The 21910-nt window shown below is 46.3% G+C and overlaps 2 protein-coding genes across 2 annotated transcripts; one reads left to right on the top strand and one right to left on the bottom strand.

The window, feature by feature from the left end:
* Positions 1–3110: 3110 nt before the first annotated feature.
* On the top strand, positions 3111–4536 carry LOC127348822 (uncharacterized). Its single transcript, XM_051374715.2, has 2 exons — positions 3111–4176; positions 4284–4536. The coding sequence occupies exons 1-2, from the start codon at positions 3750–3752 to the stop codon at positions 4328–4330; spliced, it is 474 nt and encodes a 157-aa protein (XP_051230675.1). The 5' UTR covers positions 3111–3749; the 3' UTR covers positions 4331–4536.
* A 5336-nt stretch (positions 4537–9872) lies between these two features.
* Positions 9873–16727, bottom strand: LOC127294895 (uncharacterized). Its single transcript, XM_051324804.2, has 9 exons — positions 16484–16727; positions 14445–14630; positions 14098–14190; positions 13730–13912; positions 13525–13627; positions 13254–13439; positions 11907–13054; positions 10437–11551; positions 9873–10201 (listed from the first exon to the last, which is right to left on the bottom strand). The coding sequence occupies exons 1-9, from the start codon at positions 16679–16681 to the stop codon at positions 10123–10125; spliced, it is 3291 nt and encodes a 1096-aa protein (XP_051180764.2). The 5' UTR covers positions 16682–16727; the 3' UTR covers positions 9873–10122.
* Positions 16728–21910: the final 5183 nt, after the last annotated feature.

Below are 21910 nucleotides of genomic sequence, written 5' to 3' on the forward strand. Positions count from 1 at the left end.
ACTTAGATTAGCTTTCTACCATACATTCCCAATTATCTCCCTCTTTATTAGCTCTATCTTTCTCATCTTCTTCTATTTTCTTGGGGTTTTCCTTCGTCATCCCCTTTATGCTTAAACAAAAAAGGCACCTCAAACACTGTGTAAGTATTTAAGAGATGCAATGCAGCTCATTCATGAACTAGATGATCAAGAGACAATTAAAAGATTGACCAGCACATGTTACAGTAAAGGCATAAACAACACCAGAGTTGTGCGATGGTGAGGCGCAAAGAAAATTTCAAATAGTCGACCGTGTGAGATCAATTTGTTGAAATTTGCTGAAAAAACCTCTAAAACGTGAACATGAAATTGAACATTTACAGCTAACGAAACTCATAACCGATTGTTAGAATAGAATCATATCATCGACGTATGTTTCTTGTATAGATTATTTCGAATCGAAACTTGGTTGTATTGATTAGAAGGGGTAGGCAAAGGAGATTAGGGGAGATTTAGCAGAAGTTGCATCGCTAGAGCAAAGAGTGAGTATGGCTTGCTGGAAACGGTTGATTTTCCGTTTCACACAGGCATAGTCTGGAGGTGCTTTAAAAACTGAGCGGCTACAACATGGAGGGAACTACAGCTCAACTTTGTTTCCTCGGGACTGGTTATAGGACGTGCAACCTACCAAACACGCACCTCACAATTCCTCGGTTCTCAGCGATTGTTTGTATCCTCTGAGATGTTTACCAATCTTGTAACAATGCATGTTTGTTCTCACCGGCTATTTGTACATTCATCAAGACTATGAGCAAACTGAAAGACGTGCAGAAGAAGCAGGGAAATGCAAGGCATTGTTGTGCTTTTCGATTGAAAGGGAAACAATAACTAGACCTGCAGGAAATTCAAGGCATTGTGCCCTTCTACATAAAGGGAAGGAAGAACTCCAGAGTCCAGACCCATCACCGTCGAATTCATCCATCATCACACATTTACGCGTTTCCTGAGTGAAATGGGGTTGGACATGGACTCGCTGTCACTGTCTTCCATCTCCGGACCGCACGTACACAATGCTCAGCCCCTTTCGGTCCTGCGGCAGCTTCCAAACATATCGAGCTGTCAGGTTTCCCCGGGCCGGAGATGGGCGGCGACGACGACGGGCGTCCGCGGCCAATCACACCAGAAAAGCAGAGAAGACGAGATCGCTCTCTAGTGCTGCATTGTGGCCTTGTGGGCAGAAAGGCGACGACGCCATGAAGAAAAAGCTACATATTGGGGAAAGAAAGGCTGCACCAAAGCGAAAGCAGCTTTGGACGAGGGCCCCTGGGGATTGTGTGTGTCCTTGCAAGTTATTAACAGTATCAGGAAAAGAGAAAGCGATCGCCATTCGCATCACTGCGCCTCGGCAGTGGTTTGGCACCGACTCAAATTGGTGTTAGGATGATCTCCACGGGATCGATCCCAACGGATCAATAACGATCCTTGACCTCGTTCGCGCCCTGATCGGGGGCGCCCAATCCTATCTATGGTTGGTGGGCCTCTGTGACCTGCGCTATATAAAGAGGTGGGGGCCGGGGCTCGCAGTACGAGGTTCGTCCGCGCCGCCAGTCACCCCACCGACATCCCTACCGATCTAGGGCAAGCGCAGTGCTCACGGGAAGCACCACCACCGTCGCCACCGCACGCTCGCCCATCCGCCGCCGCCACTCGCGTCGTCGCCATGGACAACGGCTCGAGCTCCTCCTCGAAGGGAGAAGGTTTGTCTCCCACTCCCTCTCGATCTCTCTCCGATCTAGCAGTGTACACAACAGCTATAGCTTCTACCTGTATATGATCTATTGTAGTCGTTGGCTACTCTAACATTGGTATCAGAGCACTTGTTAGAATGTATAGATCTTATTTTTCGGGTAGAAAAGTAAGAACAATAAACCCTAGATCCTCCCTGATGCAAAAGAAAAGAAAGGTAACCGGCCGACGCCCTCGGGCTCGCCGGCAAAGAATGCGCCGCCGCAAGGCCGCGCCTTTCCTCTCGATCCAGGTGCACATCGGCAAGCCGAGGCACCTGGAAGAAGAACCACCTCACCTCCACGTGTTGTTGCGGCGGCCGTGCGAGATGGGGCAAAGTATAACTTACCAAAAGGGGCAGTGGGGCTGCGTGCCGCCACCGCCGAAAGACACCGGCTGCTGCTGGCAAAGAAAAGCGCCGCCTCTGCGCCGCTTGACGGCAACGCGCCCACCCTCGGGTGCACGCGCCACCGCCAAGAGGTACAGGGGGCGCCGCCGCGTCTTCTTCTCCGCCGTTGGCCTAGCGCCGGGATCTGGTGGTGGAGGAAAAAGAGAAAAGGGAAAGGGCGGGCGGCGCCGTCGGCTAGCCGCCAGCAACCACACGGCCTCGTCTTGGACGAGCGCGCGGGAGGCTGCTGCGGTGGCCCGCGGGTGCGCTCCGCCATCGCCGGCAAGCCGCCGGAGCAGCGCGTGCGAGCGGGAGGAGGAACCTCTCCGTCGCCGCCGCCGGACAGAGGAGCCGTAGAAGAGCTCGGGGAAAGTGTTTAGGGTTAGGTTTTCTCCGGCCGTTTTAAACCGGCGCGAAAGAGAGGGAGACCGTCGGATGGATCCGACGGCCAGCATCTGCCGCGTGGGCGCAGTGGGTGGGCCGCGTGGGCTCCGCTGGAGGCTCCATCGCCAGGGCCGCGGGCGGGCCGAAGGAAGGCCGCGACAGCAGCCGCATAAGCGTGCGGGCCGCGTCCGCGGCGCGTGGGCGCCGCGTTTTCCAGCCGCGTGGGCAACGCGTTGCAGCGCGTCGCTCGGCGCGTGTGGGCCGCGTGGGCCGCGACAGTAACAGTCAGTTTTTTTTACTGTTTTATCAATTCCAGAGGCAGTTTTGGGTCATTTTTTGGCCAAAATTTTGTCTAGTTTTTTTCTGAATAAATAGGACCAACGAAATATTTGCTCAGAAATTAAAAGGTGAAAGATATGCCATTGAAAAGTTTAAAGTTTAAAGTTTAAATTCACAGTTTCCGCTACATATACAGAAAGGAGCATTTTAAATGCAAAAGTGACTATTGAATTTTGAAAGTATGAATAAAAGTGATTATTGTGACAATTATGGTTCTGCTATTTTTTGACCAACGTTATTAATGAAATGACCATGGTTTTGTTGCAATGATGATATGTGCATTTATCTCTATTTCTACCCAACGGTGATATAGTTTTATTTGCATTAACACAGTTGCATGTTTTAATTCGGACCAACGTTGGATTATAATTTGCAATTGTACTGTTCTCACTTCTTTGTGGTTTTCGGGAGGGTTCTACTTGATGAGTTGCATCAAGGATGTTCCCACCCTTAGAGGGGATAACTACACAGAATGGAGGAAGAAGGTGGAATTCGCCTTTGTCCGTGCTGAGGTGGACTGGGTGGTTGAAACACCGCAGCCCATCAAGCCTGCTGACCCTGTCAGAGATGACACGGATACTAATGATGCATGTGCTAAAAAGAAAAAGGACCATGCTCTAGTGGAGATGTCCTACACCTTAGAGACAGAAAGTGGCAGACTGCCAACAAAAAGTGCCTGGCATTTATAAAGAATACAATTGAGAACGCCATCGTGGGATCAATTACAGAGTGTGCTTCTGCTAGGGAGTACTTAGAAAAGATAAAGAGCCAGTTCACTGGTTCTTCAAAGACATATGCTACCCAGCTGTTGAAGCAGCTGGTGACAGAAAAGTACACTGGAGGTGCACATGGCATCAGGGAGCACATCCTGAGGATGAGCAACCTAGCTGCAAAGCTGAAGCCCATGGATGCTGACCTGGAGCTGAAGCCTGCACTTCTGGTTCACTTGGTGATGTCTTCATTGCCACAACAGTTTGACATCTTTGTTGTCAATTACAACATGAACCCTGAGAAATGGGACATTGAAAATACCATTGCCATGTGTGTGCAAGAGGAGGACAGGCTCAAGGCACAAAATGGAGGTTCCATAAATTATGTGAAGGACAATAAGAAAAGGCCCTTCACACCGAGCAACAATGGCTCTCCTTCAAAGCAATATGGTAAAGCCCCAATGCAGCATCATCAGAAGTTCCAGCACAGGCCATTTCCAGTGAACAAAGATCAGTGTCTTCACTGTCAGAAGACTGGGCACTACAAGAAAGACTGCCCTGCTTTTCTGAAAGAATTAATGGCAAAGAAAGGTAACAATTTAGTTTCCTTTGTAAATGAATCCCTGTATACACAGTTTTCGAAATCTACTTGGTGGATTGACTCAAGTGCAACTGTTCATGTTGCAAATTCTTTACAGGGATTCCATTCGACGAGGACTACGAAAAGAGGCGAAGGATGCGTTGAAGTCGCGAATGGAGTTCAAGCAGAAGTTGAAGCTGTTGGCGACGTTCTCTTGGAGCTAGCTGATGGCTTGACTATTCTGCTTAGAGATGTCTTATTTGTTCCTTCCATACATAGAAATTTAATAAGTGTATCGCGCTTAGATAAAGACAGTTATCAATGTTATTTTGGACATGGCAAATGTGCCATATGGTGTAATAATTCTTATGTTGGGGTTGCTATACTCCATGATTAGCTTTATTTATTGTCCTTGCGTGAAAAAGTATTGTCTGTGTGTAAAGTGAATGAACAATATCCTCGTCGGAAAAAGAAGGAAAGAAAAGAAAAAAGAACTGATGAATCATCGAAATTATGGCACTGTCTCCTAGGCCATATTTCGAGGGGGAGAATAGAAAGACTCGTTAAAAATGATATTCTTCCTCCATTAGAATTCTCAGACATAGAACAGTGCATCGATTGCATTAAAGGAAAATTTGTAAAGCAAATTAAAAAGGGTGCAAATCGAAGCACAACAACACTAGAAATAATTCACACCGATATATGTGGACCATTTCCTGTGAAAAGTGTGGATGGCTATGATTCATTCATAACATTCACGGATGATTACTCCCGATATGGTTATATTTATCCAATAAAAGAAAGAACAGAAACATTGGATAAATTTAAAATATTCAAAGCTAAAGTTGAAAATCAGCATGATAAAAGAACAACGATAGTCAGGTCTGATCGTGGAGGGGAGTACCACGGTCAACATACTCCATATGGCCAAGTCCCTGGACCTTTTGCAAGGTTCCTACAGGAGACTGGAATAGTCGCCCAGTACTCGATGTCGGGCGAACCTCAGCAGAATGGGGTAGCTGAAAGGCGCAACCGTACCCTTATGGATATGGTGCGCAGTATGATGAGCTATTCCACCCTACCATTGGGATTGTGGATTGAGGCATTAAAAACCACTATTCACATTCTAAACAGAGTACCAAGCAAATCGGTGCCCAAAACGCCGTATGAGCTATGGACAGGGAGAGTGCCTTCTCTAAACCACCTGAAAGTGTGGGGAAGCCCTGCTGAGGCCAAAGTATTCAATCCAAATATCGCAAAGTTAGATACCAAAACAGTCAGCTGCCATTTTATTGGCTATCCTGAAAAGTCAAAAGGTTATCGTTTCTACTGTACAGAGAAATTCACAAAGTTTGTGGAAACGAGACATGCTGTCTTCTTAGAAGACGAAATGATGAGGGGGAGCATGGTAGCTCGGAAAATTGATCTTGAGGAGAAGAGGGTGCATGCACCTAATCCGATGACTCAGGAGCCATTTTTTGCGCTACCATGTGCACCTGTACCGACGATCCCTGCGATTGTGGTGCAAGCGCCTGTTGTGAATCCACCCATGACAACGATGAGTGAAAATTCGGAACCTAACCGTCAGGAGCCGAATGAACCATTTGTTGAGCATGAAAGGGAGCAACAACAGCCACCTCCAGAAGCCGAGCCACAAGTTGAGGAATAGAATGCTCCAAAGATTGAGGCCCCTAGAAGGTCTACAAGAGCTAGAAAATCGGCCATTTCGACTGATTACAAAGTTTACAACACAGTTCATATGGAAGGTGATCCCACTTCATATGAAGAAGCCATGAGAAGCCCAGATTCATCAAAGTGGGTGGAGGCCATGGAAGACGAAATGAGATCGATGAGTGCCAACCATGTTTGGGACTTAGAGAATATTCCTAAAGGAGCCAAAACTGTGGGCTGCAAATGGGTCTACAAAATAAAATATGACTCCAATGGGAATGTTGAAAAGTATAAAGCACGACTTGTGGCAAAAGAATTTACACAAAGAGAAGGAATAGATTACAATGAGACTTTTTCTCCGGTATCATGTAAGGATTCCTTCAGAATCATAATGGCACTAGTTGCACATTTTGATTTAGAGTTGCATCAAATGGATGTAAAGACGGCATTTCTAAACGGGGATTTAGAAGAAAATGTCTACATGAAACAACCCAAGGGTTTTATCATGGAAGGCAATGAAGAAATGGGATGCCGCCTAAAGAAATCCATTTACGGATTAAAGCAAGCCTCCAGACAGTGGTATCTAAAGTTTAATGAAACAATTAAGAGATTTGGATTTAAAGAAAATATTGAGGACAATTGCATTTATGCAAAGTTTAAAAGTGGGAAATATATTTTCCTAATCTTGTATGTGGATGATATTCTGCTTGCCAGCAGTGATGTTAGTCTACTGCAAGAGACAAAGAAGTTCTTGTCCTCAAAATTTTGATATGAAAGATCTTGGTGAAGCATCATATGTTTTGGGCATAGAAATTCACCGAGATAGGAACAATGGAGTATTAGGACTATCGCAAAAGGCTTATTTAGAAAAGATTCTAAGTAAGTATAATATGCATAAGTGCAGTGCCACACCTGCCCCTATAGTCAAGGGCGATAGTTTGGGGAAACATCAAAGTCCCCAAAATCAATACGAGCTCGATCAAATGAAAGAGGTTCCATATGCTTCGGCCATTGGAAGCCTACAGTATGCACAAGTGTGCACTCGCCCTGACTTAGCATTTATCACCGGAGTACTTGGTAGATATCAAGAAAATCCAGGTTTTGAACACTGGAAAATGGTAAAGAAGACATTGTGTTATGTGAAAGGCACAAAGAACTACATGCTAACATACAAAAGATCTGATTCCCTAGAAATAAGAGGGTATTCAGATGCAGATTTTGCGGGGGATCAAGATGATAGAAAATCCACATCTGGATATGTATTCACCCTCGCAGGGGGAGCTATTTCGTGGAGAAGCTCCAAACAGACGATAGTTGCATCATCCACGATGTATGCAAAATTTATAGCATGTTATGAATCCACGGGGCAGGCATTATGGTTAAAGAAATTTATACCCGACTTGAAAGTGGTAGATTGTATTGACAAACCACTAAAGATGTACTACGACAATGAGCCTGCAGTATTTTATGCTCACAACAACAAGTCGAGTACAGCTACAAAACCGATTGAGGTTAAGTATTATGTTTTGAAACACAAGGTCCAGGATCAAACAATAAGTCTCGAGCATATAAGGACAAAAGATATGCTTGCGGATCCGCTAACGAAAGGCTTACCGCCCAGCGTGCTCAAGGAGCACATAGCCGGAAAGTCTTACCTATCCTGGATCATAAGAGGCCCAAAAGTAAAAGAATTTGTTTCAAAACAGAGAAGTGTATTGTGGCTGTCTGATTCTATCGGCAATAGAGCTGTGACGATGAAACATGCTCTATGGACTGATCCAAAATGAAACGAATAAAGTGAAAGTATAAAGTTAAAAGAAAAGTTGAGATCAAGGGGGAGAATGTTAGGATGATCTCCACGGGATCGATCCCAACGGATCGATAACGATCCTTGACCTCGTCCGCGCCCTGATCGGGGGCGCCCAACCCTATATATGGTTGGTGGGCCCCTGTGACCTGCGCTATATAAAGAGGTGGGGGTCGGGGCTCGCAGTACGAGACTCGTTCGCGCCGCCAGTCACCCCACCGACATCCCTACCGATCTAGGGCAAGCGCAGTGCTCACGGGAAGCACCACCACCGTCGCCACCGCACGCTCGCCCATCCGCCGCCGTCGCCATGGACAACGGCTCGAGCTGCTCCTCGAAGGGAGAAGGTTTGTCTCCCACTCCCTCTCGATCTCTCTCCGATCTAGCAGTGTACACAACAGCTATAGCTTCTAGCTGTATAGGATCTATTGTAGTCGTTGGCTACTCTAACAATTGGAACACCGCTGACCAAAAAAAAAATTTGGGAAGGAAGACCAGTGAAAAGTTTTAACACGGTAGAAACAGAGGAACAGGCATATTGCCAGACTGAAATTTGATTTCTCGCCTCACTTTCTTTTCATTTTTATGTTCTTGGCCTTGGTTTGAGTGGTGTGACCCCAACAATATTTGGGTTGGCACGGATAATCCTTGCAACTCGGTGGGCATGGGCCTCTTCTATGTCGCCACCATCATTTTCATCGGAAACGAGAAAATTACATCTTTTGGAACTCCCCTTGGCTGCATGGAAATAATCCAAAGATATTGTTCCTCTAATTTTTGAAGCTTCCACAAAGAAAAAAGTGGAGTGTCAAGCAAGCAATGCATAACAAGCCTTGGGTCTCAAACATCGAGATGGACATTAATTTGGCTATGTAACATATCCATGTGTACATCTGGCTATGGGCACAACTCAATGAAACTCAACTCCATGAGGACATCGAAGGCTACCTCTTGGAAGCTCACAACCAATTGAGAATACTTCTCTTCTCGGCATATAATGCTCAATTTTTCGGGGCCACCAAAAGTTAAAAAAAAAGACGTTTTTTGGCTATTCCAAATAAGCTTTGGACAACGTATCGTCTTGAGAAGAGAGGATGACACAATTGTGGTCTTTACCGGCCTATTCTCCCATTGCCGGTATACCAAGAGGCTTTGTGGGATTTGTCAAGGATTAGCTTGGGCTCCCATCTATTCGGACCTATGAGTGTACAGCGGACCTTTCATTCAAAGCTTGGTGGGCGAGCATGTCATATAAGGGTCTTTAACAACAAATCCATGCCTCCGACTATCCTGCTTGAGCTCATTAAAAGTGAGGCTAAGCTTTGAGTTTCCGCTAGAGCAAAACTTTTGCCTCCTGTAATATTGGGAGAGTAATCTCTTTTGTAACTTCAGTTCTTGTTTTTGTCAAGCTCTTCTACTTACCTAACGAATGGTGGCAAATAGTTTGACCTCCTTGTTAAAAAAAAAATTCTAGCGTTCCAGCACTCGAGGAAGGATGGAAGCAATAGCTGCTTGGCAACCACAAAGTTCCTAGAGTGCGTCCTGACTACAAACTTTTGCTCACAACCAGACCCAAACATAGCATGGTGAAGTCGCGATGGGGACATGGAGTACATGGTAAGTGAAAAGAACGACCAGAAGGTACAAACACTTCGCCATCTGATGTCTTCGAGTTGCAGAGCGGTGAATGGCGCAGATCTGGCTTTCGGCAGCTGCCAGGAGGAGCAAACAGGAAGTGGGAAAGGAAGGGCGCCCCTGCAAGGAATGAACACCTTTCTGGATCTCAAAAGCGTACTGCGCCAGTCCCTGTCCCAAGGGGGGTGGAAAAGTAGTGTCCTCTGTGTCAGCTGATGCAAAGCTGTGGCGGGCTGCTCGTCGTTTTTGCATCTTTCTTCATTGTGATTTCCCCGTTCTAAAATATATGGTGTACACAATCTGACATAAGCCAAAATTTGCTACTACTACTAGGTTTAAGCAACTTTAGAGAGAAACATTACATCAACAATTTCAAATATATGCACTGCAAAAAAATACTTTACTATGACCTGTTGGTATAGATTTGGGAGATTTAACCTTATATACCTAACAGTTTGGAATTTTGGAATGAAAGGTTTAATATTATTCTTATAGTCTAGGAACTGGTTGCATTGGCCATACTGAATACCCAAAGGTCCAATACCAACTTGCACAGATGTGCAACTGAAGTTCACAGTAGCGGAACAGGAAGGCTTTGATAGGTATATCTTCCCTTGATTTCAATCATTTGTAAGTCTGAGAGAACAGAAACTACAACTGTATAATTAGTCCTTGCTCCTAATTTTTTCTTTCTGTAACTATAAACAGTTAGAAACGCAATGCGTCAACGAAACTTTACAAGGTTGATGTATGCTATGACGATGGTCATACTTGTGCACAAGATCAACTGGTTAACTCTTCTTTTGCTGCTACTTATATGATGATCAGATGAACCATCTGTATGCTACTGTAAGTCTTTCCGGGTCCTGGCATGGAGAGGTGGGAACTGATCTTCATCTTCTATTCTGTAAAATCCTGACGACCTACAGCAGTAGACAAGTTAACAATATTGACCATATTAAGGCACAGGGCAATGGACCAAATGTAGTAAAGGTACAGCGGCATGCAAAGTTGGCCACTGAAAAAAAAAGACCTAGTACATACTATCTGACAAATCACCTGTATTATTTCTACTATGTTTCTTAAGATTTTACCTCTAGGAATTTTAAGGCTGAAGATTAAATATATTATTTTGCTCTCTAAGATACTTAAGGTTACCTGCTTTGCGTCGAACCAGCTCCATTGCTTGGTAACACCGATGCAGAGCCATTGCTTGGTAACACTGATGCAGAGCCATTGCTTGGTAACACCGGTGCAGAGCCATTGCTTGGTAACACTGATGCAGAGCCATTGCTTGGTAACACCGATGCAGAGTCTGCAGACGCCTTACTACTGGAGGATGTGCTGGGAGCCTTGTCTGACTTTGGTGAGGGAGATGTCAGTGATAAAGGCCCCAAAGAACCGAACTCAATAATCCTATCTGGTTGTGTATTCAAGGCTCCAGGTTGAGAATATCCTTTTGTGGCAGGGAAAAAGGGGCGAGAAGTACTAGATGCCAGAAGCATCCGTTGGCTATTCCTGCTATCATGAGGAATAACAATATTAGTCAATAATGGCCTTGGTTTACTTCCATTTGCAATCACTCCTTCGTTCAGTTTAACCTCCTTTATTGAACCATTTGGAATGTTCACAACTTGGCCATTCGGTACATGCCTTGTTCCTCTTACAGAAGATAGGTGCTCACTGCGATTATCACAATTTATTTTTGTAGCCAGGTTCTTCTTCGAGAAACCCCTGCTCTGTACGTTACTTTGAGGTCTTAATGGCTCAGAAGTTAGCCTTCGATGCATTGACTGGTTGAGTATGTTATGCCCTTTATGAGTGTCGTAGATTTGCTTTCTGGCCAAGGTATTGTTTAAGTATGCGCCCACATCTGGAGTACCCTGAACTTCAGGTTGCTGATGTTCTGCACTAGCTGGTCGTACACACTCCATACCAGTATTGTAGTTTTTCTTCTGCAAGAAGCTTTTGTTCGAGCAGACATCCCCATAGTACCTTTGTACATGCCTTGCTTCATAGTGAGGTTTGACACATCCGTTTTGAGTCTGACCATTGTGCTTTTCAATCATCTCCCTGCCTGAGCAGTTATATCCATTTAGACCATTATCAATTCTCAATGGCTGACTTATCCTAACTCCATTGGTCACACTATCTGGCGCTAGTTGTTCCTTGTAAGGAACAAAACTTCGTTTCGGAACCGCGGCATGGCTGTTTTTAGTCTTTACTGATTGATTGATCAGTGTCTTTCCATTCTCTCTTATAGATGCTATATGCTGTAATACATGAAGGGAACCCGTAAGTATCATAGCTTTGGTGTACAAGAATAAAAAAAACTATGACCATTAACAATAACAGTTTACAGATAGATATCTTTGTGAGGAATAAAGCAATACATGTTTTCTAAAGTGAACAGAGGTTTAAGTTAAGTTGCCAGCTAACCAAAACAATAAACCATGTCCACTTATTTCTTTGACCATAAGAGGACAATGAACAGGATGACCAAATGAAAACTAGAAGCATGTCGGCAAAAGCCATGCATGCATATAGCAAACTAAAAGTATTTTGACTTACTTTACTGAAAAAGCGTGAATGTCCAAAAAATGAAAAACGACTGTTCCTACTTCCTACCTTCTCACGAGTATATAGGCCAGTTCCATGCATAGTTGGTACAGCCTCCAAAGTAGGGCACCAAGAAACAGAAATATCTGAATCAGCAAAATAAGACGGAGACAATCCATTTGATGGAACATCTATTCCACAGGCATTGAGATCAAAGACCGCACCCCAGTGGTCCTCATCCTGTGATTGCTGTGAAACTTCAGTGCTATGAGAAGAAACTGGAGATAATTTCCTTCCATCAGTTTCAGTATATGAGGGTAACATCAGCCCTGGCAGCGTCATATCAGTACTTAACAGGATGCTACGATTCAGAATGTCAAACAAATCCTGGTCAACATTACCGTCAGAAGATGCTTCTTTCACAGACTGCAAAAGTTCATCAAACAAGTATTCTAAGTTGTACTGAACTTGACGGAGGCATCTCAACTGCGATTCCAAATCACCTGATAGATCAGGCAAGTTCAACAGTGAGAGTGGAGGAAGATGGTGTTTTTCCACATGGAGAGAAATTCCATTCAATTTTTTCTTGTTCACTGGACCAGGATTTGGAAGTCTCAAATAACTGCTATCCGTAGAGTTCAATATACGTGGTGAATAGTTTGCACCAATATGTGGCTGAATCAGTGATTTATCATCCATAGAGGTTTCAGCTGTAAGGCGAGATACCTGTCCTTCCATTTCATGGCCCGCATAGTACTGTTCACTGGCACCATTTCTATATTCGTGAAAAACATATGAGGGTTTCTTTGGTTTATCATGGACACAGTGGGATGACCTTGCACTTAAATCAATCCTTGGTGCCAACGATTCATCTCCCGGAAAACATCCACCCTGTGTAGGCACGTTTACTTTGGCACTTGATCTGTTCTTAGCCAAGCTCTTCGCAACACAAAGAGGACTTAAGTTCTGATCCTTCTTGGAAGAAATATGCATGCATGACAGATCACCCACAAGTTGCTTGCTGGAATCAAGGAAGGGCTGAGAATGAGATGCACCAACATGGACACTATCTGCCCTTACCCCGCTTTCATTCCTCTCCAAAGTGTTTTTAAAAAATACAAAAATATCACCAGGAATATGTTCTGGCTGTAACATGAGAATTTGACCAAGCTTCCGAGCGCCAAACGAGAATGCGGTTCGAATACGATTAAAATTAGCTGCACAAAAATTAAATGTCAGACACCATGCGAACAAAACCCTACATATGTTCAGTATGAGAGCATGCTGTGTATGAATTTAATACACATCAGCACATCAGATGTCATGATGCTTCAGGCAAACAATATATCTTCCTGCAAGTTTCAGAGGATAAATGAGAAAGAGACAATCGATTGACATATTTTGGTTGGTTCAAACCTCTGTTCACACTTCTGCCAAGATTGTTGCACTCCTTCAGTGGGTCAATTATGTTTAGATGTTTCACACGGAATTTGGTACAGCGTGCATCAAAGTTTCTTGGCTGTACAAATGCTTTTTCCACTGATTCCTCAAGGAACTCTTTGTCAAATAGCAAGTCATCACCAGGTACATTTGTACCTTCAACTGCATGAGATATAAGTTTTAGGATTGGAACAAAATAAGAATCAAGTGATGACTCTGCCAAGGAAAATATTATAAGGTAACGCACCAATTAGGTTAGGCAAAGACGACACAGCGACAGGTCCATTTAAACTTATGCAATAGTTGTCCCAGTCAAACTTGCTAAAGTATTCCAGAAACCTATACAAAACCTGTTGATAAGAAGGAAAGAGAAGGTGACAATAAATATCATCGTTCCCATTATCTAAAGATGTTTTCAAATGTCTGAAACAGTAATTCCATCCAAGACTTACCTCCAGGGGACCATGGAGAGATTTGTGGAATAGATTGAAGATGTATAGGATAAGTATTTCCAATGCATAAGTGGATATAAGCCCATGATGAGCTCCTAGTAGGCGACTCTCATAATAACACCATGCCTTGATTAATATAATGCTCCTTTTAAATAGATGATTCTTCCCAACTTTACGGTCAACCTGAAGAAGGAACACTCATTTACTCACATGAATTGGCACAGTAATAGCCAAATAAGAGAACATGTAGACTAACATAGGAACATGTTGAACATTCTACACGTTCAGCAACTTCTTATTTAGCTATAGAGATTCTGAAGTGGAACAGCAAGTAAACTTTGTAATATAAAAAAATCGCAACACATTACCAGCTCAAGGAAGCAGAGCGCACAGATTCCACCAGTTTGGTTGAATGAGATATCGACGATAATATTTCCGATAGTGCATTTAATGAGTCTGACCTGGATGGAGGAACATTGTAAAAATTTAGAGGCAGTTGTCATGTGCAAAACAGTAACAGGCTAACAGTACATCAGGAGGAAGAAACATGTAAATGGTTGTTAAACTTTCCATCATTAATAAGGATTTTGTGAAAAGAGGATAATATTATGCAAAGGACACAAAAGGTCTAGATGTGCATATAATAGTTTCCCCAGGCTTGTATCCAACAATGAACAACTATCAACGTGTACGAGGTGCAAACAGGAGAGCGCACCTCTGCATCGATGTGTTCCAAGTCCTTGACTTCAAATTCAGCGTCAGTGTTCTGCTCCCCCGACCCAAGGATGTAGTAAATATCATCAATAAAAGTACTATTGCGAGATGTATTTCCAATTACAGTTAGATCAATGTCCCCATCGGGAAGGTAAGTCTTCAACGGAACCGAACCAAATAGAAAGACCTACATGGTTGAGCATAAAAGAAGAGAACATGTTACATACAAAAACTGGTATCTCAAAAGTTACAGCAAACAAAGATGTTAGAAAAGCACTGTTCCATTATACAAGCAGTGTTATAAGATGGACGGTATGCTATCCCACTGGCTCTGCAATTCAAAGTTCACAGTTTAGCAGAGGAACTGAAACCAGATCGTTTGGTGGGACGTGTGGGTATCTTGGGCATGGATTGTGATGCCTATTCTTTTGTTAACTGATATGGTACCTAATCCCCTCACCCAGCAATTCCCATTTTTCATCTGAGATACAAGTCAGTTTGTAGTCTGCAGAGTGGCATAGTTATGTCATGAAGTGAGTTGCTGTCCTGATTCACGATGCAACCAATCGACCAGTACAGGTAACTAAGAAGACTCACACTGCAGCTTCTTACCTTGACATATAACTCCAACAAAAAACCCGAACAAGTGGAAGGGCAGCGAAGTGGTGCCTAATAACACAAACTGGGAGGTAATGCCGCTTGGTGCTAGGGCCACTGGACCACTCCTCCAGCAACGTCTCATCTCATAACTCACATACACGCATGCGGATAATCCAGCGAGATCGGACATCATTACGCGGGTCTTTTTCGAGAAGCACCAAATGCTAGGAGACATTGCAGCAACACAAGCCCAGCCGCGGTGCTGGTGCCCGTAAGCAGTAGCATCCACACATTTCAAGCAACGCCAGCTACGCAGCCTAGGAATACATCTCAGTACACATTACAAGTGGTCGGGTTGATACTAGCCGCAAACAAGGACCATTTGCCCAGATCTACCACCTGTGGGTACGGAGCGAGGAGCTTAGACGTAGTACTATACCAAGTAAATGTGCCCGTGGACACACTCCAAAGTACGGTTCAAACAGTGGACCGCTGAATCCTCGTCAGTAAATAACCGGTGGATTTTGAGTGTGCAATCTAGGGGAGAACATCGCGATTGAGTGTTGAATGCAGGACGTTGGCAGCTGCCGTCGGCCCATGGTAAACTGAATCTCGCCACTGCTACGTCAAGATCTTGAGCAAGCTGTGACGGGGACGGGGCGTCTCCAGAGCATTTGAGCCACAGCGTCGATCAGTTGGGACACTGTTGATCGGTGACCACGTGGACGGGTCACCGTGGAACGGATGCGCACACGCAGGCAGAGAGTGAAGTGCACACATCACCTTCGCCTGTGTCAGTTAGTCAAGCATGAATCACGGGAGGTCTGGCCTGAACAGAAACAAAAGGGACTTTCTGATAGACGCCAAAGTTTGTTTCCCCCTCGGAAAGGAACCCGTCGTGGAGATAGATATACTACGGTGGCTTTTCCGTGTACTAAAAAGGCGAGAATGCGTAGATCCGAGGAGCAGACAGAAAGGCCGTTTCTGAATCGAGAAGGGGATCAAAGTTCCTTTGGAGAGACGGTGACACGCCCCTAACCTAAGACGAATCAGTGAGTAGAAATCCGCAGCTAGTTTCCTCGTCGGAGCCTGTTGACAGTGAAGCAAGGCGGGCGGGCGGGATCGATACGAGGCGCCGCCAGCAGTTGAGTTTAGTCAGAGATAGAGTCAGAGGTCGTAATCCGTACGGAAGAAAGGATTAATCACAGGGTAATCCTATCCGAGACACAATTGACTCTGATGCGGATGAGTAAACAAATCCCAAGCTGGAAGAGAAAAGTAATTAAATATGGGACTAATGTGGCGAGCACGAGGATCCCGAGACGGGTCGTCGGGGCGGAAACCGGTAACGGAAGGAGGAGAAGAGAAAACAGGGAGCGTTTCGCGGCGGCGGAGGCGGAGGCGGCGAGAGAGGGAGAGGGTGAGAGAGAGAGGGCGTACCTCGCATCCTAGCGCGGTGCCGACGATCCTGCGCGCGTAGTCGACGACCTGGGCGCGGCGGCGGTCGGAGGCGTGGGTGGGGTGCACGCGGCGCACGACCTCGGCGGCCGCCACCTCGGCGGCGGGCATGGCGGCGGCCGGGATCGCGGCGGGCGCGGGCACGGCCCCCGCCATCAGCGCCGGCAGTCCGCCCGGCATGGGAAGGGCATGCGGGAATGGAATCGGGGGAATGGAGGGTTTTGGGGGATTTGGCTGGGGTTTGGGTTTTGGGGCGAGCCGTTAGTGGCGGCGAGGGCGGTGCTCGGGGCGGAGGGGGAGATGGGCTGGGTAGGTCGCGATTTTCCGAGTCCGACGAAGCGGAAACCTGCGGGTGTGAACAAAACCAAACCCAGGAGCGGAGCCGGGGAGCGGAGGGAGGCCGTCCCTATCTGGTGCCAGCATTTATAAGGGGCCAGGCTGATGGAGGTAGAGTGTGCAGTGCGTGGCGAGCGTGCCGCGGTGGCGACGCGCCCAAGGTGCCAGGTGGTGGCCCAACCCCACCGCCTACTTCGCGTCCTGTCATGGTTAACCCACTATAGTTGTTCCACAGTTCCAGGTAGGACCGCAGCAGGGTTCACCAGGGCATCTCCAAGCTACGGCGACGCATCCCAGTTCACGCGTCCGGATGGATCGAAACGGAAAAAAATCCAATCCAACGAGCCCCATCCCTAAACGGATGGCCACGGCGTCAGAATCGACCGAAAGCCGGTCCAAATCGAGACCACGTTTGCGTGTCCACGGACTCCTATCACAGGTCGCGGTCTGCCTCCCAAAATACAGTACCCTCGCACATATATCTGCCGCCATCCCAGGACCGGCGATTTGGGAGCGCTGTCAACGGCGGCCACCGTCGTCGAGACGCCAACAAGCGGTGCGGAAGCATAGGACGAGGCCCCGCGCTTTGGCGATGTGCTTTCGATCATGGACAGCGACGACGAGTACTTCTTCAAGAACTTCATCGACAGGTCGTCTGACGAGGAGTCCGACGACGACTTTCTCACGGTGGATGCGCTGATCATCCACGAGCACAATGTCTCGCAGATCCCCGTGTACCGGGGGTCCTTGGCGGGACGCGGCCGCATTGGACCGCAAAAGAGAACGCGGCCACGACCAACTCTTCTACGACTACTTCTACCGCAAGACATTGTTCATGCCGGCCATGTTTGGCCGCCGTTTTCGGATGTTCAGACCGTTGTTCACCCGGATAATGGATGGCGTCAATGTCTACGACAACTACTTCTGCGCCAAAGTGGATGTAATTGGCAAGGTAGGCCTCTCTTCGTACCAGAAATGCACAGCAGCGATTAGCATGCTCGCATATGGTGTTGCCGGTGATTTCGTAGATGAGGCATGAGCGAGTCAAGCTGCTTCGTACCAGAAGTTCTGCAGAGCAGTGATCGGTGTGTTCGGAGAAGAATATCCGCGGCAACCTAATGCAGAGAACACAGCTCGTCTGTTGTCAATCAACGCTTCCAGGGGTTTCCTGGCATGCAATGGGAGTGGATGAACTGCCCCTTTGGTTGGCAGGGGCGTACATCGGCCATTCTGAGGGGTGCACAATGATTCTTGAAGTTGTTGCTTCACATGACACATGGCTTTGGCACTCATTCTTCGGAATGGCCAGCTCGCACAATGACATCAATGTGCTGCAGCGCTCTCCGGTGTTTCATAGGCTAGCGTTGTTGGAGATATGCCCAAGAGGCAATAATAAAAGTGATTATTATATATCTTTATGTTTATGATAAATGTTTATATACCATGCTATAATTGTATTAACCGAAACACTGATACATGTGTGATATGTAAACAACAAAGAGTCCCTAGTATGCCTCTTAACTAGCTTGTTGATTAGTTTCATAATCATGAACATTGGATGTTATTAATAACAAGGTTATATCATTATATGAATGATGTAATGGACACACCCAATTAAGCGTAGCATAAGATCACGTCATTAAGTTATTTGCTATAAGCTTTCGATACATAGTTACCTAGTCCTTATGACCATGAGATCATGTAAATCACTTATACCGGAAAGGTACTTTGATTACATCAAACGCCACTGCGTAAATGGGTGGTTATAAAGGTGGGATTAAGTATTCAGAAAGTATGAGTTGAGGCATATGGATCAACAGTGGGATTTGTCCATCCCGATGACGGATAGATATACTCTGGGCCCTCTCGGTGGAATGTCGTCTAATGTCTTGCAAGCATATGAATAAGTTCATAAGAGACCACATACCACGGTACGAGTAAAGAGTACTTGTCAGGAGACGAGGTTGAACAAGGTATAGAGTGATACCGATGATCAAACCTCGGACAAGTAAAATATCGCGTGACAAAGGGAATTGGTATCGTATGTGAATGGTTCATTCGATCACTGAAGTCATCATTGAATATGTGGGAGCCATTATGGATCTCCAGATCCCGCTATTGGTTATTGGTCAGAGAGAGTACTCAACCATGTCTGCATAGTTCGCGAACCGTAGGGTGACACACTTAAGGTTTGATGTTGAAGTGGTAGAACTTGAATATGGAATGGAGTTCGAAGTTTTGTTCGAAGTCTCGGATGGGATCCCGGACATCACGAGGAGTTCCGGAATGGTCCGGAGAATAAGATTCATATATAGGAAAGTCATTTTATAAGATTTAAAATGATCCGGAAGGTTCTAGAAGGTTCTAGAAAAGTCCAGAAGGAATCACTAAGGAAGGAGGAGTCCCGGAGGGACTCCACCTCCCCATGGCCGGCCAACCCTAGAGGGGGAGTCCACCTTGGACTCCACCAAGGGGGCCGGCCACCCCCCTCATGGAAGGGGGGAATCCCACCCCAAGTGGGATTCCCACCTTGGGTAGGTTTCCCTACTACATGGAAGGTTTTGGGTTGGGGTCTTATTCGAAGACTTGTAGTCCAACACTTGGGGGTTCCACCTATATAATGAGGGGCCAAGGGGAGGGGGCCGGCGACCACAACACCACCACCTTGGCCGCACCCCAAGGTAGCCGGCCACCCCCTCTCCCCAAACCCTAGCCGCCCCACTCCTCCCCCTCTCCCGCAACGCTTAGCGAAGCTCCGCCGGAGATCTCCATCGCCACCGCCACCACGCCGTCGTGCTGCCGGATTCAAGGAGGAGCTACTACTTCCGCTGCCCGCTGGAACGGGGAGGTGGACGTCGTCTTCATCAACACCGAACGTGTGACCGAGTACGGAGGTGCTGCCCGATCGTGGCACCGTGATCAAGATCTTCTACGCGCTTTTGCAAGCGGCAAGTGATCGTTGATACATCTCCAACGTATCGATAATTTCTTATGTTCCATGCCACTTTATTGATGATACCTACATGTTTTATGCATACTTTATGTCATATTTATGCATTTTCCGGCACTAACCTATTAACAAGATGCCGAAGAGCCGATTCTTTGTTTTCTGCTGTTTTTGGTTTCAGAAATCCTAGTAAGGAAATATTCTCGGAATTGGACGAAATCAACGCCCAGGGGCCTATTTTCACACGAAGCTTCCAGAAGACCGAAGGAGTCACGAAGTGGGGCCACGGGGCGCCGCCACAGTAGGGCGGCGCGGCTTACAGGGGGCCCACGCGGCCCTGCTGTGTGGGGCCCCCGTGACGCCTCTTGACCTGCCCTTCCGCCTACTTAAAGCCTTCGTCGCGAAACCCCCAGTGCCGAGAGCCACGATACGGAAAACCTTCCAGAGACGCCGCCGCCGCCAATCCCATCTCGGGGGATTCAGGAGATCGCCTCCGGCACCCTGCCGGAGAGGGGAATCATCTCCCGGAGGACTCTTCACCGCCATGGTCGCCTCCGGAGTGATGAGTGAGTAGTTCACCCCTGGACTATGGGTCCATAGCAGTAGCTAGATGGTCGTCTTCTCCTAATTGTGCTTCATTGTTGGATCTTGTGAGCTGCCTAACATGATCAAGATCATCTATCTGTAATGCTATATGTTGTGTTTGTTGGGATCCGATGAATAGAGAATACTATGCTATGTTGATTATCAATCTATTATCTATGTGTTGTTTATGATCTTGCATGCTCTCCGTTATTAGTAGAGGCTCTGGCCAAGTTTTTACTCTTAACTCCAAGAGGGAGTATTTATGCTCGATAGTGGGTTCATGCCTCCATTAAATCTGGGACAGTGACAGCAAGTTCTAAGGTTGTGGATGTGCTGTTGCCACTAGGGATAAAACATCGATGCTATGTCTAAGGATGTAGTTGTTGATTACATTACGCACCATACTTAATGCAATTGTCTGTTGTTTGCAACTTAATACTGGAAGGGGTTCGGATGATAACCTGAAGGTGGACTTTTTAGGCATAGATGCATGCTGGATAGCGGTCTATGTACTTTGTCGTAATGCCCAATTAAATCTCACTATACTCATCATATCATGTATGTGCATGGTCATGCCCTCTTTATTTGTCAATTGCCCAACTGTAATTTGTTCACCCAACATGCTTATTCTTATCGGAGAGACGCCTCTAGTGAACTGTGGACCCCGGTCCATTCTTTTACATCGAATACAATCTACTGCAATACTTGTTCTACTGTTTTCTGCAAACAATCATCATCCACACTATACATTGATACGTCTCCGACGTATCGATAATTTCTTATGTTCCATGCCACATTATTGATGATATCTACATGTTTTATGCATACTTTATGTCATTATTATGCGTTTTCCGGAACTAACCTATTGACGAGATGCCGAAGGGCCGATTCTTTGTTTCTGCTGTTTTTGGTTTCAGAAATCCTAGTAAGGAAATATTCTCGGAATCGGACGAAATCAACGCCCAGCATCTTAGAATCCCCGAAAGCATCCAGAACACCCGAGAGTAGCCAGAGTGGACCCACAGGGGGCCCAGGAGGTAGGCCGGTGCGTCCGAGGCCCTGGTCGCGCCGCCTTATGGTGACACCGCCTCTTCGACCCTCCGACGCCGCCTCTTCGCCTATTTAAGCCCCCTCGACCTAAAACCTCGATACGGAAAAGCCACGGTACGAGAAACCTTCCAGAGCCGCCGCCATCGCGAAGCCAAGATCTGGGGGACAGGAGTCTCTGTTCCGGCACGCCGCCGGGACGGGGAAGTGCCCCCGGAAGGCTCCTCCATCGACACCGCTGCCATCTCCACCGCCATCTTCATCACCGCTGCTGTCTCCCATGAGGAGGGAGTAGTTCTCCATCGAGGCTCGGGGCTGTACCGGTAGCTATGTGGTTAATCTCTCTCCCTATGTACTTCAATACAATAATCTCATGAGCTGCCTTACATGATTGAGATTCATATGATGATGCTTGTAATCTAGATGTCATTATGCTAGTCAAGTGGATTTTACTTATGTGATCTCCGGAGACTCCTTGTCCCACGTGTGTAAGG

The sequence above is a fragment of the Lolium perenne genome, chromosome 4, assembly GCF_019359855.2.
Source record: "Lolium perenne isolate Kyuss_39 chromosome 4, Kyuss_2.0, whole genome shotgun sequence".
NCBI lineage: Eukaryota > Viridiplantae > Streptophyta > Magnoliopsida > Poales > Poaceae > Lolium > Lolium perenne.

Bases quoted from the DNA above. Each gene is read 5' to 3' on its own strand.
- LOC127348822 (XM_051374715.2), top strand. From the start codon at position 3,750: ATGAGCAACCTAGCTGCAAAGCTGAAGCCCATGGATGCTGACCTGGAG. The intron at 4,177-4,283 runs GTAACAATTTAG...AATTCTTTACAG, and splicing joins AGAATTAATGGCAAAGAAAG to GGATTCCATTCGACGAGGAC.
- LOC127294895 (XM_051324804.2), bottom strand. From the start codon at position 16,681: ATGCCGGGCGGACTGCCGGCGCTGATGGCGGGGGCCGTGCCCGCGCCC. The intron at 13,628-13,729 runs GTAAGTCTTGGA...TCTTATCAACAG, and splicing joins CTCTCCATGGTCCCCTGGAG to GTTTTGTATAGGTTTCTGGA. The intron at 11,552-11,906 runs GTAGGAAGTAGG...CATGTATTACAG, and splicing joins GCCTATATACTCGTGAGAAG to CATATAGCATCTATAAGAGA.